Below are 19,333 nucleotides of genomic sequence, written 5' to 3' on the forward strand. Positions count from 1 at the left end.
CACAAACCACAGTCAAATGTGCTGTTATTTAGTCCCCAAATTACCCAAAATTCCTTTCAAAAAACCCTAAGAAAGGATGCAACACAGTTGCTTTTAAACACTGAGGCAGGTCGATGATAACACAAGATGATCTAAAAATATTGTCTCTTTGCTGTGCTGCATTCTGCTCTGTCAAGGTAAATAACTAACCATTTCTTCTGTTGAATTATTATATAATCATCACATCTCTACATTTGGCCATTATTCTTCAGAAGTGGAAAAAATGTCACCTCGAAAAAACACTATGGTCCCAAAAATGCCAAGTATGTGACTAATGCAGCTGTCTCAGATGTTTTAGGGTGGATTAATCCTTTAAGATATGTTAAGCTAGATAACTTTTGAAGTGTGCTTGCATCAGGAACTTATAATCATACTGTGACTCCATGCAGTGCATGGAGGTCGAAACACCCCCAGCAGTACCAGAGTAAGAAGCTAAACAGAGTACTGCTGTGGACAGGGTCAGCAGCAACTTGTAATTTAGACACTTCAAAAAAAAAACCAAAAAAAAAAAAACCTCCAGTATTCTGTGAGATTAAACTACTAATTTTGCCAATGGAGTCTGTTTGCTTTGGAGAGAATGATACTTTGCTCATATAACAGTGATTTCCAATCAAAAAAGTCTGACAGCAAAGTCAAGCAATGAAAATATTTTGACTATAACTCATATGACCACACTTCAAAACATCCAGACTATCCCTTTTAATTTCACCTCTTCACTGAAATTTTATGCATGATTGAGTGTAAGAGGTGCTGTAGTAAGCAGCAAGGCTGTGAGCTGTTTACAGTACAAATTAATAAATGCATTTTGGACTGACTGATCCCAAAATAGAAACAGAAAATATGTCCTCGAAGAAATCCAGCAGAACCACGAGGATCCAACAACCAGCAGCTGCTCTACCTCAGGGAGGTAGCTACCCTTGTTCAATTCTTCACTTGCTTTCATTTTCGATCTCACCAACTTATTCCACTTACAGACATGAATCTAAACTTACTTTATAATTCTCTTGGACACATACAGTTACGAGACTGTTTGGATCTACAGTCGTCCACATCAGGACCGGCTCAGCCTGACTCAGCTGCTGCAGCCCTGCAGTTATCAATCAAACAAAAGATCATCTTAACACATGAAATCAGGATGGGAGATCTGCACATTCCTCTGCTCTTATCTCCCAATTTCTGTCTACTCTTCCTCTTCCTCTTCCTCCTCCTCCTCCTCCTCCTCCTCCTCCTCCTCCTCCTCCTCCTCCTCCTCCTCGTCATCGTCCTCGTCGTGGCAGTGGGTGATCTCCTGTGGAGCCTGAGGGAAGAAGTGGGGCGGCTGGATCTCGCTGATGGAGCGGGTCAGCTGGTGCCGTTTGCACTCCATGTCCTTGAAGTCGATGTCGTGGCGGTTTCTGGTGGCCAGTGGCGACTCTGTGTCGATGATGCTGACATGGGTGTGTTCCACCGTGGACTCATGAGGCATCTGGGAGGGAGGATTTATAATGTAAAGCCATAAATCATATAGAAGTGCGGCTGACGCAAACATCAGGGGCTGTACGAAGTCTCACCAGTACGTGTGCGGCTCTGAACAGGTAGCTGAAGGGGTAGTAGAGCAGGTTGATGAAGGAGGCGGCGTACAGGTCAGCGTAGCGCATCACCTGGGAGGCAAACAGCGTCTGTCGGGATCCACTGCGAAACAGACTTCCCATCATGCCATAACACATGTCCATGTCATGGGTCACTTTCTGGAAAACACACAAAGACACACATGATAACAGTTAATCTGTTGACTTTTTGTCTCTGTCCTGATGATTCTGGCAGCCATGATTTGTGTTTTTGGCAGCAGACAGAACATTCAGACAGCGAATGTTAAAAGTTCCTCAATGTGCAGAGAAAACAACAGCAGTGACACTGAAGGCTCTTCTGTAGACAGAGACATCTGTCCCACACTGTACAAAATGTTGAACAGTAGCAGTAATAATGGACCTATTGTCAGCAACTTATCCTTCAACATCTCTTTTTGAAAGTGAAAGACAGATGGACGAGGTTGTACCTTAATCCGTCTCTGCAGTGAGCTGATGTCTGGCCTCTCATTGCTGCTGCTGTCCAGATGCCTGAGGACGAAACACAAGTGGACAGTAATCTGTGAGCCCTACTCTACTTTAAATACAGTTTCCACATCAGCTGGAGGCTATATAGACCCTGCAAGACACGATTAATTAAGACACAGGACATCATACAGCCTGGGTCAGTTTCATACACCAAAGTCAAATTGGACACTTATTTACTTCTCATGAATATTTTAAGGTCTAGATATTTTCAAGACTGGTCTAAGACTGGTGTAATTGAAAAGATCAGTGCACAGGTGGGAATTTCAATCAAGTGAGGCAGTAGACATATATATATATATGATATATGGTATCAAGTGTGATGTCACAGTCGATTCTTGAAATTGAAAGCTCATTTTCATTGATTTTCAATTTAATATTAAAATTATGACACCCCTTACTGATAAACACCTGCTAGCCAGTTAAAAAAGATACGTTTCTGTAGCTATGGGAAAAATGCATGAGTACTAACTTCTATAAAACTTCATTTTTCCCCTTGAAAATGCAGCCTGTATGTATGTACTACATGAATTCCACTACAGCGGATGACTTATTAACTTGTCGTCGACAAAACTTGCAAGTCATCACCAGAATCAGATGTGAATTGAGACACAACAACCAGCTTCCTCAACAAAGAGGAACTCACTTGTAGAGCTCTGCAAGGAAGCAGTCCAGGGACTGAAGCTCCTCAAATATGGCTGAAAAACAACACATCACATTTACAGTGTTAACTTATTAATAACCAGATAGCCCTAAAATATGACAACACTTTTTACTGTTTTACTAATGGTCCCAGCACTGATCTGAGCTTCAGAAAATTATTTCATTTTCACATTATTACATTTGGTTACACATTATCAAATACATAGACCATTAAGAGTCATCCAAAATCTTATGTTCAGTTACATTTGTTGCCATGTGTGGGTATTTTTTTTACCTCAACCACTAATAATACCTGTTTATAGATACTTTATGAAGTAACAGTGAACTACTGCTGCTGCGGAAAGTTGAAGCCAGATCACAACAGCTGTGTAGATCTGCTACTGTTAAATTTCATTAACATAGTGAATTTATAAAGCAGTATGTATTTGTGTGTCTACATGTCCACACTCACAGCTCTTGTCCGTCCACACGTGCAGCTCCTGGGCCAGCTCAGGGATCACCAGGAACGTCCTCCAGCCCTGACGCTTCTTGGATTTGAGAATGTCACCGAAAATGTGGTCTCCAATGTAGACGATGTCCTTCCCTTTGGCACCCAGCAGGTCACACACGATGTCTGAAGAACCTGGGAAAAGAAAGGTGACATGCACTATAAAAACACTTTGATGCAATAACTATGGGTTTTTTTTATATGAAGTTATAACTCTCTCTGGCAATGAGTGAATGTTCTAAGTTCAGTTTGTTTGTCAGCAGGATCAGAGCAAAACTACGGCCTGATTTTCATGACATTTGAAGGAAGAGTGCAGCATGGGCAAAGGAAGGACCCATGCAATTTTTGAGAGGAGCAGATTCATGAGGTGGATACTCCAATTATAGTTTAAGTAAATGGTGTATTAGTAATATGTCTACATATGTCTAAATTATCTTTACTGTTTTTTTCCAAGTCTATAATGCACACACAATGCCTGATTATTTTTATTTACAAGGTAACTACAAAAAATCTCATTTTATAACCCTGTTGTAAATTATAAATAAATCCCCTTCTACCTCTTTACCTTTGAACATTAGCTATTACAAGCATGTATTCTGACTTAGTTGTTGATGAAACATTCATTCAGGTTATCTTGATGGTTCAGTCAAAAGTGTTTGGTTTAGATTTTTTGTCTGAATTGTATAGATATTAACCTTCTTACTGTATTTATATAAGACATAAGAATTAAACACAATCTGCAGAATTTATAAAAAAATATTCAGAATTTGTCATGGACAGTTTCACAAAAAGTATTAAATTTCTCCTCACTCTACAACTCTCAAAATTTAACACTATTTTAAGGGAGTCTAGCTCAATGGTGAAAACAGTTGAAACAGTGTGCTCACTAACATCTGTCAATCTGTTTTATCTGACCAATCATTTGTCCTCTGTTATTTCTCTCCAAGTTGACTGCTTCTTATTTGTTGTTAAGTCCGTCTGCTCAGCAGTCAGTGTTTTCTTGTGCTTGCTGTTCAGCTCAAGTACTTTTCTTAACTCAATGCACTTGAAGGATTCCACAAATTAGGAATTATTAGTGACAAATCATAAAAAAAAGTGTGCAAGACAGCAAAACATTGCTACGACCAGACACAGATAAGACGAAGCTTAAGTGCTGGTTGGTGCAGCTGATGCAAAGTCCATTCCAAAGTCTGGTCTTAACTAAAAACAACTTAGCAGTCAGGCCCAGGCTTAGTAAAGACCAGCTTGTGCAGCCTACTGCAGGCGTCTGCTTGTTTATTCTTGAGGGAGTCTTGTGGTGAAAAGGGAGTGACAAGTTTCCAGCAGTACAAATGTGTTTGGGTAAAGACCTGGATAATAAACATGAGCATCACCACCTGCTGTAACTAAAAAGATTACAGGTTAGATTGCAGTACAGAACGCCTCAGGCTCAGAGCTCTGTGTGACAACTGATATGACTGTAGCATTCTCCATGTACAAGCTGCAGTAAATGTTTTAGGAGCATAATATGTGTCTGAGTACACATGGTGTTACGTTACAGGTCAGTGGTACTAACACTGTCCACACTCCAGTTTAATGACTCAGCACAAACTAGCCTTTCATGGAATGTTAACTTTTAGTTTCTTCACGCTCAGATACACATACATTACTGCCACGTTAAAGACCAGGTTACATTAAGATTAGAACATTAGAAAACGTACAGATACATTCATATAGGGACACTTTTGTTTTATATTCCGGATGTAAACTAACCTACATCAGCATCAGAAAAAAACAACTTTGACTTACTTCTTGCATTAGTTCTGGCATTAGTCTGTGTACAGCTTCTGAAGTTGGGCTTAAAACCTTGTAATGTAATCATCAGTATAACAAGGTACAGCTCACTATCTGCCACATTACTGTGAAGTGAGAAATTCATGACAAAACATCACGTCCAGCTAAAAAAAAACAAAAAAACAGCACGCACCTACAAAACTGGTACTGGGTACTGGACAGAAATGCAATTACAAAAGTAGAAAATTAAGTCAAGGTGATGTTTCAGGCCCCAGCCCTTCATCAGACATCATGTCCAGACATACATAGGTAGGTGTGTGTGTGAATATTTAAACTTTTAAACCTAATTAATTCATAAAAACTAAACAAGCTGTGTTAAGAGAGTTCCTTATTTACCTCCAGAGTAAACAATGCCATGCTGCAGAGGTCCGGTGTATGTGCCGATCTTCAGCCGACCCGTGGTCTGAAACAAAGTATGAGTCACACACTCCTATACAGCACCAAACATTTTCTAAACTAGAACTTAGACATTGATAAACTGTGTTCAAATATGAGCAGAGTATGATATTTTGTCCCTGCAGGCTCCTGTAGTGCACACTCACAGTGTCAACCTGTCGCAGCACCGTTCCCTCTCCAAAGAACACAGGCTTGCGAGCGTCGACCAGGATCAGATCAAAGTAGGACTGCCAGGGCCGGTGGGGTGTTCCCGGCTGCAACACACCAAAATCATCTGTGACTTTTATGTCTTTGAAGTAAATCCTGGCTGTACACTACCATGTCAACTGATACCTCATGTATTTGTATTACTTTTTGTATACTATCATCATAGAGCATCTGTTCCAGAAATCTAAGCAGGGTGGCTCGATTCAAATTAATTTAGTTTCCTGACAATACAAATGTTAGTAAATGGTTCTTGTTACCTTTGGGCCATGAGGAAAGTCAAACAGGTAGGTCATAATTTTCTGGAAAAAGAAAGGAGAATTTTTTTTAACATCCTGGCTCAGTACAACACAGAAAAAAAGGAACTATATTTGATCATCAACATCACCGGGCATTACTACTTCAATAGGGAACTTAAAGCCCCAACATTCATCCAACTGTGAAAATTAATTAATAAATTACAGGTTTTTCTGCAGAAATAACAGCCGTGTTTCCATCCAATTGTATCTCAAATTTTAGGGTTCAGGTAAATTGGGCAAAAGAGCATGTTAATGACTGTTTCCATCCACTACTGTTTTGTGGTTATTAGGTGTTGGTTCCTTGAGGTAAGTTGGAAATGGTGCCTTTTGTCTACTTCTGTTGTATACCACTGGAGAAGAAGAGGGTGCAACAAGGTGACGCCATTAAAAGGGCACTAGTTAGACTTCAAACGGTGAAAAACAATTTAGAAAACAGGAAGGAAATCAGACATTTCTGTTAGTTTCATGTCTTATGTGAGGAAGGTTCCTTTCAAATGTGTGTGGAACTATTATGGATGTATGGGAACCATGAGGAGACCGTTGGAGCATAAACAGCTCATCAGTCACATGCAGTTAAATGTTCACTATGTCACAATTTGCAGAGAAAAGGTGTTTCCATCTCCTATTAAGGGGATTTACTTTTTCCGAAAAAGGCAAAAACCACCCCAAGCCAACATAAAAACTTCTTTGTGAAAATTTTCAATCAACCTTTTCTGATGCGATAATTAAAATTTGGATAAAATTATGATGATGGCTAATAAAAAATAAATTTGACAGTAGGTTCTGGTTTGTAATCATCATCAACACATCTGATCGTTAACTTTCACCTCACCTCTGTGTATTTGTAGTCACTGTTGGTGGCCAGAAATACTTTGGCTACTTCGTTCATGCGACTGAGGAGGAGAGGAAGCTTCGGCTTGGAGAAGAAATACACAACAAACATCAAAAACACAGAAAAAACAGACAGTAATGCACAGTAATGCAGTATTTGTCATGCCAACTACAGTGTAAAGTAAAAGTCCAGGTTGGTATATAGTTGGAGTACGAAACATTGTAATGCTGGTTTACTTACATCCTTCACCACATACTTCTCCAAGTTCTCAACCGTTTTTTCTTTTAAGGAGCCCTGTGTGAAGGAGTCAAACAGTGGAGTGTGAATGAAGTGGCTGCAGGAGACGACCTACAGCTGCAGGTTTCATATGGATGAGGAAAAGATTCTACCTTGAAATGAACCCAGTCCACTCCATCTCGGACGTCCTGGAACATGCTCTTGTAGGACATGAAGAGGTCACCATCCTTGAAGCCAGTCTCACAACTACAGAGAGAATGGAAGTCATGTTAACACTGGAGTCCACATAAGATGGAGGGAACTGTGTTATTCTCAACACTGATGAGGTACTGACAGACCATTTAGACCACTGTGGGACACTGAAACTCCACTGAACATGATCAGTGTCTTAAACAGGCTCTTATTAAACTATAACCAGCTTCAGGATGCAGTACCTTGTGTATCTGGGGCAGTTACTGAAGAAATCAACCAGACAAGCAAAGAGGTATGTTTCTGAGGAAGAAGAAACAAAACCAGAATCAGAAACTAAACATCGACATGATTCAACACAACAAATCAACAATGCAAAGAAAACTGTGGAATCATAATCAAAGCCTTGGCAGGAAAGTCCAGTTTAAGCACTATTACTTTTACTTTTGCAGGTGCAACAACAAACTAAAAAATTATTTAATTATTAATAAATAAAACTTGGTGAAATTATTTCAATCAGTGTATCAGAATTTCAGAACATTTTCAGCACATTTTAACAATACTGATATAATACAGATAACCATGATAACTTTGGTCACTATAATTGTAATATGATTTTGTGATATCATTTAAGTTCCTCTCACTTTTTATGTAAGAAAAATAAATTATCATACTATGATCCCACAGCTATTGTGCATATTATGTTTTTTTTTCATTTTGATCATATTAACGCAGAGCTGTCTACATGTGGAGCATCTGAGTGAAATGTGAGAGCCAGCATTACTAGGAGATTCACTGTCAACAGTTATATTTGTCCTTTTTTCATAAGTTCACAACAAAGTTAACTCTAACCACCCACCATTAGTGATTTCTGCTGTCTGTAATTGAACAATATTTGCTGAAGTGAGAAATCCATATTTGTTTTGGTTTAAAGTCAGAAGCTTGTAATTAAGAAAGATCTGTTATCCTGTATACATGGCATAAGCATGTTACCTGTTTGTTGGTTCAAACCTGCACAGTAATGAGCTCAAACCTGCCTGTGCTGCTGTTTGGATTTGTTTTCTTACCAGGCAGGTTGAAGAGTGTGTTGAGGATGTAGAAGCGGTCTGTGTCTCCACGCTGAATAAATTTGTTGGGGTACATCTCTCTGATATCAGGTCTGTGCACAGTGAGTACAGATATAAACAACAAGTGATGAAGAACGTCAAACCAGAAAACATGAGTTTTAATTTATGTAGACTTAATTATTTGCATTAGTTTGCAGTTCTATTAGCTCCCTTTGCTGTGATCAGAATGTCTTTCCTGCCACCTCTGAGCCTGTTACATCCATGTGCTGTTAAAACATGTGATACTAACAACACAGGAGTCTGCTCCTGAAGACAGTGAAATTCAAAGCCTCTGAAAGTTATTGACTGTCTCTCTAGAATCACCAGCAGATGAGGATTTTCACATGTTCTGTGAAATATCTCAACATCTACTGGACAGACTGAAAAAAAAAACTGCTGCAGTAATTCATGGTTTCCAGGTGACTTTCCTCTGACTGGATCCTCTGACTTTCTTCTACCACCAGTGTGATGTTGACATTTGTGGTTTTTAGTGATTTAAAGTATTAGATGGATTGCCATTAAATTTGCTGCACACATTCACATCCCTCTCAGGATGAATTATAATAACTCTGGCTTTTCATCCAGTGGTAGCATCAATTTCCATTTGTATAATAGTTTGGTTTATGACCAAATAGAGCCTGACAGTGCTGCTACATGGCTGCAGATTCATTTAAAGAACACTATTGTAGGTGGGGCGGAGGAAGGATCGAACTATGTGAATAATTTAAACTGTCTGTTTTCAAAGATATGGTGGTCTATGATGACAGCTCAGTGTAAGCAGTGGACCTCACCCTCTCAAGAAGTTGAATCCGTGCACACACACCAGGATGTTGCCATAGGCATCCACTTTGAGCAGGTTGCCATACATTGTGTCAAACACCAGACCTCTGAGAAGAATAAAGACAATGAATTAAGATGACAGACCAGACAAGAAACAGACTTGACAGTGAGAATGTGCTGCACTGATATTCAGATTCTATTATATATAAAAAGGGCAGGGCTTTGTGAACCAGCCTGGTGGGGAAGGAGGGGTCGTAGACAAAGTTGAGCAGCTCTTGTGGATATCCAATAGACACCAGGCGCTCCACTGTCAAGTCGAATCCCAGCGACTCGTACTCAGGAGATTTATACACTAGACAGACAGAGAGGGCGCATAACACACAAATTAAAATGAAATCAAACAACACTGATCCAACAAGAACACTACACAGAGTTTATCTAACATGATGTGCAACAAATGAATTGTTTAAAACGTTCAGGACTGTTTAAAGATGATGAATACATATTGGTATCAGCCCTTGAAAACTCCATATTCCTCTAACCCCTGATCACACCCGAGCTCCCTCCTCCTGCTGTGGCGTGTGGAATTACTGTCTTGACTGACTCCAGGCCAGGAATATCCCTACACACAGCTGGAGCTTGAGTTACAGTGGTATGTTGTATAGACTGTAAAGCCCCTTTGGACCAAACATGATTTGTGATTCCTGTCTATATACGAGTTGCTGTTTCTCACTTCTTGATGGGGCAACCAAGATCAATATCATAGGCTGTTTTTGACCGAGGGAGGGAGCAGATATGGGGTTTGTCTGTCAAATGATTGGCTGTTTGCGTGTCATTCATAACTTGCTCCGTTATCAAGGGATATGACAGGCTGTTTATGAGCCAAGGTGTATTTGTTTCAGGCTTCATGGTTAATGCTTTGAAGTGAAACTAACATTCAAACATTGTATCAATTATTTATTTATTTTTATTAGTCATTTTGACAGCAAAATATGTAAAAAAAAAATAAACAAACAAACAAAAAATCAATGTCCAGGTTTGAGCTGTATCAGTGAATGCGCAGGGCATTCAGAACAGATTTGAGCCTCTCACAGTGTGAACTTACCTGCCAGAGTGTAATCCATATCAAAACCAAAACACTTGATCTTCTCCATGGCCAAGCTTCGGTTGACAAACACTCTGGGAGGGGAGAACAGTGTATGGTCAAGTAATGCACAACAGCTGGCAGTTCAAATTAAATGCTGCACTGCTTAGACTTCTCACAGCACCAATTCACAGTGAAGAGCAGACAAATCAGACTAATTAAGCATGTTTTATTTTTGATGTTTAAAAGGATCAGAGCTACAGGAGAAAAAGTATACAGCAGCATTGACTGAAAAACACTTCTGGAGGTCAGGTTTTGATGCATGGTCATGTTTGAGGGAACTAAAACTTAACAAGCACAACACCAACATACATGCAGTCCTACTGGTTATTAATACTGTGATCAGTGCATCTGAAGTAAACCCTCTTAGCCCTGACAATCACCTGTTTCCCTTCTTAAGTCAAAGTCGAGAGCGCAAGAAATTTAAGAAGCTGAACTGAAAATGACATCAAGGTGTCCACTACACACAGGGATGTTCCATGTTTGAACTCAACATTTGTGCTACACCAGGGCCAGAATACCATCTCTGATGTGTAGACTGAACATTTAACATCATATTCATTAGTCTGTGTCTGTGTTTTCAGACGAGCACCACAATATTTCTCTTATGTTGCCACCAGAATAAGATGCAATATGCAGTATATAACCTTGAGGAGAATGATCATTTAGATTAGGAGATATGCCCTCACTTTATTAGGTATAGCAAGCTAAAACTAATGGATTCTAATACAACAGTCCTGCAACAAATCCAGCCTTCATTGATATGAATAGATTGGACTAAATATTAAAAGCACCCTAATGCAATATAATTCAACAACAGCTCAAACTACAGCCTCCAAAATGATGACATAGTTGAATTAACCCTCCGTCTAAACATTACTTGCAGCATTATAACCTAAATTACAGGGCTGTTGAATTAGACATCATTTTAGCTTGGTGGACATAATAAACTAGGTCATAATCAAACATCCAACATGGCTAAAAATCTGACAAAACATTTCATTTCAGACCACTGATATATAAAAACAGACAACATGACAGCTCCCAAAAAGTGAAGCTGACTGCAGTATAGCTCATAAACCCTGCAGCCTCCATGTTAGCAGGGGGAACATGGGCCAAATTGAAATGAAGTACACATAAAAAAAAACATCCTAAAGAAGGTTTCTGTTGTTTTAGGTAGTTTTTAATAACACTGATGTACACTGATCAGCCACAATGTTAAAACCACCTGCATAATACTGAAATATTGTGTAAGTCCCTCTTGTGCTGCCAAAACAGCTCAAACCTGTCGAAGCATGGATTCCACAGACCGTAGAGGGAGTCCTGTGGTATCTGACACCAATGCTTTAGCACCATGGATCAGACTTGTTCCAGCACATCAATGCTCAATCAGATTAATATCTGGAGAACCTGGAGGCTAAGTCAACACCTTGTCAACACCAGGCCAGCCTTCCTAGCCAGCCTTCACTTTTTCAGAAACTTCTGCTGCAGTAGCTCTTCTGTGAGATCAGAGCAGACAGGCTGGCCTTGGCTCCCCACCGGCATCAATGAGTCTTAGGTGCCCATCACCCTGTCGCTGGTTCACCAGTTGTCCTTCCTTGGACGTTTTTTGGTCTGTACTAACCGCTGCATAATGGGAACATCCCACAAGACCTGCCACTCATAACCTCAGGCTGTCCATTTTTCCTACTTCCAAGATATCAACTTCAAGAACTGACTGTTCAATTACTGTCAAACACCTTGACTGGTGCCACTGTAACAAGATGATCAATGTTGTTCACTTCACCTGTCAGTTGTTTTAATGTTGTGGCTGATCAGTGTTTGTTCAAATGATCACTTTGTGTTATTTAGATATTTGAGGCAAAAAAGGGGGCTTCATGTCTTGACTGACAGACGAGCCCTGATTATGATTGAGAGGGTAGGGTGTATGGGTGGGACCTTGATATTGCAGCTTTAACCCCACTCACTACTTCATAGACTCTGGGTCCACTAGCACAAGATGACAGCACCCATATGCAGGATATTTTTGCTTCATTTTTGTATAGTCTATGTACCTGAAAATTATTTTATATTTTTCAGATTCTTTTCTCAATTATTAATCAACTGGTCTTTTGTGTCCAAACAACAGTCCAAAACACAAAGATATTTGGTTGATACTGATATAAAACAGAAAATCTTCACAATGGAGAGGCTGGAATCAAATAATGTTTGTGATTGTTGTTTTATACATGACTTAAACAATTGATCAGTTATTAAAATAGCTGATATTAATAGCTGAGTTTAAGTTTCTATCAATCATTGAATTGTTTGACCTGGTTACATGGACATTTATGTGCATTTTCTCTTCTCTCTTTTAAACTTCAACAGTTTCAATTTCTGCCCAGCAGTGACTCACATTACTAGAAAAACTCACTCAGTGGGAGAAGCTCTCAAAAAGAAACACTTGTACTGAAACGTTTGCTGAGTAGCACCTTCTTCTTACTGTACATTGTTGACTGATTATATGCAGAAAGACAGATTATACAACATAAATATATAATCTGTGACTCTGCTCAGACTGCACACTGGCCTTGAGTTTCTATTCAGATGTTGTGAGAGATGATGTCAGATTGATCGTAGCAGATGAGGATTAAAGATGCAGGAACAAGGGGGATGTTCACACTAAGAAATCACAATGACCACCACCTGCTGTCTCCACAGGGAGAACCCCAGTGTCAGTATGGATGGAGTTCCATGAGAGTTGGATGGAGAATCAATTCACATCATGGACAACATCAAAACAGAAGAGTCATTTAGTCAGTAGTCGCAGTTTGGTTCAACAACAAAAGGATGGCATACCTCATTGCAGGATGGTTTTGAGCCAGATCCCTTGGAAAGCTTTGTAATAGAGAATACATGTAGTATTACCACTGAACTCATGGCTCTGGTGTCTTTGTCAGGGAATTAAGATTCTACTGCATCTCAGGATCCTGTTATATCTCAACACTAATATTATAATCTGCCCCCATAATCTGCTAATCACATGCAAAGTCTACAGAAACATATTTCAAAGCATTTTTTCAATAGATTTCATGGGACCAAGGCTTCATTCTTTGAATCCAATTTAACTTGTAATCCAGGAAATTCACCACTCACATGTGGATAACCAGTCAGTATAGATGGTACATGTAGTCAGTTGAAGAAATAAATTCCTCAGTGAGTGTTACATTGACCGGGAAAGATGAGTTCTCCTGTTCGTGAGCCGTGTTGGCAGTGCCTACTTGGGCTGGTATGATGGATGATGTCATTGCCTGTTGTGTAACATCCTGATTTTACAACGATTTGTATTTGAGATAGTGTCCCTCTGCAGAGTTGCCATAGAGTTGTTGCCTAAGTTCCATTTTTGACATGAGGGAGACAAAATGAAAGGAAGCTGCTGCTGTGGTTCACTGCACTATAACTACATGTCGTGTTTAAGTTGGTGTTCTGAGTTAAACTGTTGAACCGTTGTTCATGATATTTGTGTTCAGGACGTTTTGGGTGGACCTGACACATGTTGCATTCTTGGTCACCTAACACTATACAAGTCCCACCAACCAACACGTGAACGACACCGCCCCACCTCCCCCCATTCACCCTAACAGTCAGTTACAAACGTACCTTCAGTGACTCTCTGTCTAAATCAGCCCAGCAGTTCACTTCAGCTCACTTCATTTCCAACAACCCGACACAGAAGAAAAAAAATATCATCATCATCTTGCCAGTGTCCTCTGGTTCAACATGTCTGGACATGTCCAATAAAGCTGCTTGATGGAGTGTCCATGTTTCAGGTTGTAGTGGTGTTTGACACAGAGACGGAGGAGTGGACATACCCCCAGCCTTTCAGAGCAGAGAAAACTGCTCACTTTCTCATGACTTTGAGACACAAATTTATTGTTTATTTACAATGTTTAATATTTTCTTTTCAAACACAACTAAGTTAAAGACATGTGGCGCCAAGACAAAAACCCTTTTAGTCCCTTCAACTATATCATCGTCCATTGCAATGTTTCACTGTGGACATTGACATACACCAGTTTGGTTGACATCACCCAACCTTAGTGCCCAGTATGCATTGCACACAAGCTCCTGATACCACATTGCTGTGTATCACCACCATAGCCTATAGCTATTATTTTGTTGGTTGAAACATCAGCATTAGGTGACAAAAATACTCATCTAACACATTCCTGTGGCTACACAGAGCGAGAGACAAGAAAAAAAATAGTTGTTCTTCCTTAAAACCATCAACGTCATGGTGACATCACAGGTACAGGAAGAACAACAGATTTTGTAGCAGGAGAACTCAGCTTTCTCTGTTGATATAGGAGCACTGAGGATTTTTATTTTGCTTCACTCGACTATAATTACAATCAAACTTGAGTGTAGATCCACTTGAAAGTGAAAATTTTCCCTTTAATAAAATGCTACTGCTGACTGTCGCATCTTAGTTCTCATTCAGCTATCTGGGTTCTTTGAACTGAAACAGAAGATCGGTCTATCTTGGAAAAAGTAAACTTTGCTGAATGTTTCCTTTTATTTTGAAATAAAGGGAACGTGTTCTGTAAATTCTTGACCTGGGAAACAGCAGTTACAGTCTTCACAGTCAAGTGTCAACTACACAGAAATAAGGAAAGTCTGAATGTCTACAGTTCCATGATACTCAAGTCAAGTCCAAGAGTGGTTGAAAGCTCCAGAACAAGTGAGTAAGTGGACCTTGAGTGGAGAAATATAAACATGTTTTGGCAAAACCCTTTCAATAATTTAACAAAAGAAGCCAAGGCTGTTAAATCTTGTCTTGGCACAAGCATTTGATAAAGGTGATTGGAAATTACACACATTTGATGTGAGTGGTTGGTTCTTAACAGGTTTTGTTACTTTGTGCTGTGCATGCCCAGCCCTACAATCATCAGCAGTAGCAGTATTATATTACTCACTTACATGGTTTTCAAGGGAAATCCATACTTGTAGTGACTTTAAACTCTTCCTCTTCAATTACTCGACAGAGGAAGGACTAAACAGTCAACAGTTAAAAGTTTCAGTCAGGCACTGACTTGCACTTCTATTTCCTCTTGCAGTGGAGGAAATCTTTCCAGTATTAGCACACAGCTGACTGCAACAAGAGCCTAAAAATAGCTTCACATCATCATGTCAAGCACCTTCTTTCCACAGAGATGATTAAAACCAAAAATCATTCAAACCCTTTTCTTCAGTGGTTCAACTAAGTTCCTCCTTAACATCAAATTCAGCAGCTACAGATACACTGTGTCACAGAGGAGAGTTCTGCTTGTTTTTCACTGATGAAGCAGTTTCACTGAGGACAAACTGTGATGTTATTTAAGTACTAGCGTTCATTTGGGGATTTTGTGACTAATCAGTAATAACCAGTGAAATGACTCCTGGCTCCAACAAAAGTTTAAAAAGTTAAGTTAAAGGATTGCTGGAAAGAATGGCTTTACATGTGCGTAATAAAACTGTAGGATGTCTAAGGCCCTGTTCACACCTGGTACTAACATGGGTCCTGAGTGAACCAATCACAAGTGGACAGTTATAAAAATGGTCTGAACATGCTCAGGACCCATTGAGACCCGATTGCTCAGACCACAGCTGGAGGTGAACTGATGAGCTCCAGTGAAAACCCATATGTCCATCATTCGTTTCATTGTAATGCAAATTACGTATGACCTCTCTTACCTGCAGCGGGTGTTTGTGAAGACAGAAACCCCACTAGGGCTGCAACTAACAGTTATGTTCATAGTCAATTAATCAGTTGATTATTTTCTCATTTGTTTTAAAATGTCTCCCAAAGTGTCTCCCAAAGCCCAAGACAGCATACTCAAATGTCTTGTTTTGTCCACAACCCAAAGATATTCAGTATCTATTACTGTCAGAGTAGAGTAAAGAAACCAGATATTTTTCAGTTTCTGAATATGTTTGGTTTCTTTACTCAAAATATTTCACTCCAAATATTTTTTGGTTTCTTGATTCCTCTATGACAGATATCTGCCATATATTAACATGCAAGAAACTGGAATCACAGAATTTTGAACCTTTTTTTCTTTAAAAAAATGACTTAAACCAATTAATGATTATCAAAATAGTTGGCGATTAATTTAATAATCAATTAATCGCTGCAGACCTGAACCCCAGACTTTGAGAAACGCAGTCTACGACAAATTCTTAATTATTGTTGTACATTCGGTAAGTGTCATACATTAAGTAGCATATATATATATGTTTCTTTCATTGTGGAAAAAAAATAGCGTCCATTTGTTCCAGTGAGCCTCCAGTTAAAAAAAACAGCGCCTTTTGCCACTGTGTTTATTTGCATGCAGAGTGAGAAAGAAAAAAGGCTTAAGCAAATTCTTTATCAGCTGTGCCTTCTTATAAATTCAGCATTTGTTGCAAAACATTAGGTTGTTTCCTCGTTTCCTTTTCATGTGGTTGCTCGTTAATATCTTTTTGTCATCTCTGATGTGAAAACATCAGATTTCTACGCAGTCAGAAAAAGTTAAAGTGTGTATAGTCCTGGTCGTAGTTAGTTAGAAAATCCCAGCAGACAACAGAGCTTCTCTGCTGCCGGGCTGCTGACAAAGCAGGGAAGAAGAAGAGGTTCACTGAGGGCTGATAGAGGAGCTTTGTGACATAATGGACAGTAATGTACATTAAACTGACAAGACAGACAAAGTGTTCATTTGCATATAAATCTGTGAAGTGAGATCTGATCATTAGTGGTCACTCAGGACACATCTGCAGATGCATTGTAATGCCAGATGTGAACCCATGTACTCAGAGCGGTCCACCTGTGACTGGATCATGAGGGATACATATCAACACCAGGTCTGAACAGGGCCTATAAGTCAGGAAAAGTGTGTATGAGATTTAAAGAAAACTACATAATTACAATGATGTTTTGTTGCCCTGACTTTGTACATTTGATCTTAGTACACTTTCCTACTTTTCATAGGGAAAAACACATTGATATTCAACTAAACTGGTGTGTTTACCCACCCAAGCACTTTGCTGGCTGTATTTAATGTAAATCATAATAGAAACACTGATCTATTGTTGTCTGTAAGAAAAGGAGCAGCCATATTTGAAAATGGGCTAATGGCTGGTATAAACTTAAAATGCCTCAGCCATGATACTGCTTACTTTGAATCAGCTTGAAATTTTGCAGGTTTATTGTGAATATACTGAAAATTTTGGTTGTCAGATTGCCAGGATTACTCATTTATCCATAAACAAACCCTGAGCTTCATATCTATAAAACTACAAGAGTTCACATCTGCTATAAGTGTATCATCAAGCTGCAGTGTTGATTAAAAAACTGCATTTCCAGAACTGTTCTAAACAAAACTCAAACACACTTTAAACTGACTATAACAGTAGTGTAGCCTCAGCCTTTGTGTCAGGAGCAGGACCAGTCCATGCGTAAGACTTCAGCAGGTCTTTTACCTGTGGTGAGCTTCACGTCGATACTTCTTCATGGCCACGCCGTCCATGTTGGCTGGTAGGTCAGCATAGTTCTGCAGACGGTCACTCCATGAAGTTGTCATCTTGAACCATTAAAACCGTTTCTAGGAGGAGAAGAGCTGATCATTAAACCCAGAATCACACACAGTCCATCAGTCAGTGTGTGTGAGTCACAATAATCTCGTGTAAATAAGGCCAACACACTAAAAGCTTCATTTGATGTGCATCTATTGAGCTTTTAGTGCATTTTGGCCTTTAGTAATGCACTCAAACTGGCTATAGATCTCTATCCAGTCTACTCAGGTGTGACCTGATGAGACAATATCAGGAACAGCCTGAGAGAATTAAAGAAGCTACAATCATTTTCTGTTTTTCAGTCATGTGATGATATACACCAGGGGTCCCCAAATGGCGGACCGCGGTCCGAGTCCGGACCCACATGCCGTCCTATACGGACCCGGACCTATAACCAATAAATTATTAAGAGATTTAAATTTTGACGGGACGCTTCTATTTTAACTGACGCAACTTTTCTAGTCTTTCCAGCGCTGGTTTATCTGATCAGGAAACACACAGACCAACTGCAGAGAAGCTGCGTGTGGAGGAGACTGTTGTTAATGACAGAGTTTATTATAACAGAAACTAACGTGATGCTTAATGACATCGACACCAACCAGATGCACTTATAAGATTAAACAACTGTATAAGGAGGCCTGTACGTAAAACAGGAGAGTCTGTGTTTCTCTGTAAGAAACTTTCAGATCTTCTCACAGCAGAGTGAACAGGTGAGGGAGGAGAGGAGGACAGACTGATCACTAATCAATTATTGATAACGTCGTCTTCTCGGACTGATTAAAAAAATAAAAATGACAAAATTGGTGACAAACCAAACCTGGATGTCCACACAAATAAAGTCTTTGTCTGAAACACTGCAGAGTTTAACATCGTGCTGTTTACAGACAGTCTGCTGTCTGTAGTTTGACAGAGAGACAGAGAGGGTCGTGTCTAGAAGGGAACCCTAGACCCGCGAAAGATGGCGCGAATTTGATTATTTTAGTAGAAATAACGAACACAAATCTCGCGAGAGTTGTGCAAATAAACAGTTACCTTCTAGACACGACTGAAAAAGGTGCGCAGCTCCAAAAATAGAAAATCATGTCATGGTGTTGAGGTTTTTAATGTGGCGGGCCACCATAAATAAAACACTATTCACTGATCCACAGAGAGTCACTGAAACACTGATCACTGACCTGCTGTGATGGAAAAATACTCAGATTCTTTATTTAGGTATTTTTTACATCGTGGTATTAGTGTTTTTACTTAATTACAATTTAAAAATTGTGCATGTTATTGTTTCCTTTTTTGAAAAATCAACATTTTTATTGCTGTTGTTGTACTTAAATGGTATTCTTATCGCTATTTTTTTTATTACTAAATACAGACGTGCAAACTCATAAGAGGAGAAAAAGATGACATGTTGGTAAACCAGTCCCCTGTCCTCTGTCCTCTGGTTGTCTGGGAGCGTCCTGCTCCAGAAGAA

General features: G+C 39.5%; 1 protein-coding gene across 1 annotated transcript; it reads right to left on the minus strand.

Annotated features, from left to right (window-relative positions):
- Positions 1-942: 942 nt before the first annotated feature.
- Positions 943-17,898, minus strand: nt5c2a (5'-nucleotidase, cytosolic IIa). Its single transcript, XM_084736066.1, has 17 exons — positions 17,776-17,898; positions 10,261-10,334; positions 9,390-9,507; positions 9,167-9,262; positions 8,337-8,428; positions 7,515-7,572; positions 7,233-7,326; positions 7,084-7,137; positions 6,844-6,927; positions 5,973-6,014; positions 5,655-5,762; positions 5,449-5,515; positions 3,244-3,414; positions 2,776-2,827; positions 2,075-2,135; positions 1,590-1,766; positions 943-1,504 (listed from the first exon to the last, which is right to left on the minus strand). The coding sequence occupies exons 1-17, from the start codon at positions 17,874-17,876 to the stop codon at positions 1,220-1,222; spliced, it is 1,734 nt and encodes a 577-aa protein (XP_084592192.1). The 5' UTR covers positions 17,877-17,898; the 3' UTR covers positions 943-1,219.
- Positions 17,899-19,333: the final 1,435 nt, after the last annotated feature.

This window comes from Lutjanus erythropterus, chromosome 14 (assembly GCF_056507025.1).
Source record: "Lutjanus erythropterus isolate fLutEry1 chromosome 14, fLutEry1.hap2, whole genome shotgun sequence".
Classification (NCBI taxonomy): Eukaryota; Metazoa; Chordata; class Actinopteri; order Lutjaniformes; family Lutjanidae; genus Lutjanus; species Lutjanus erythropterus.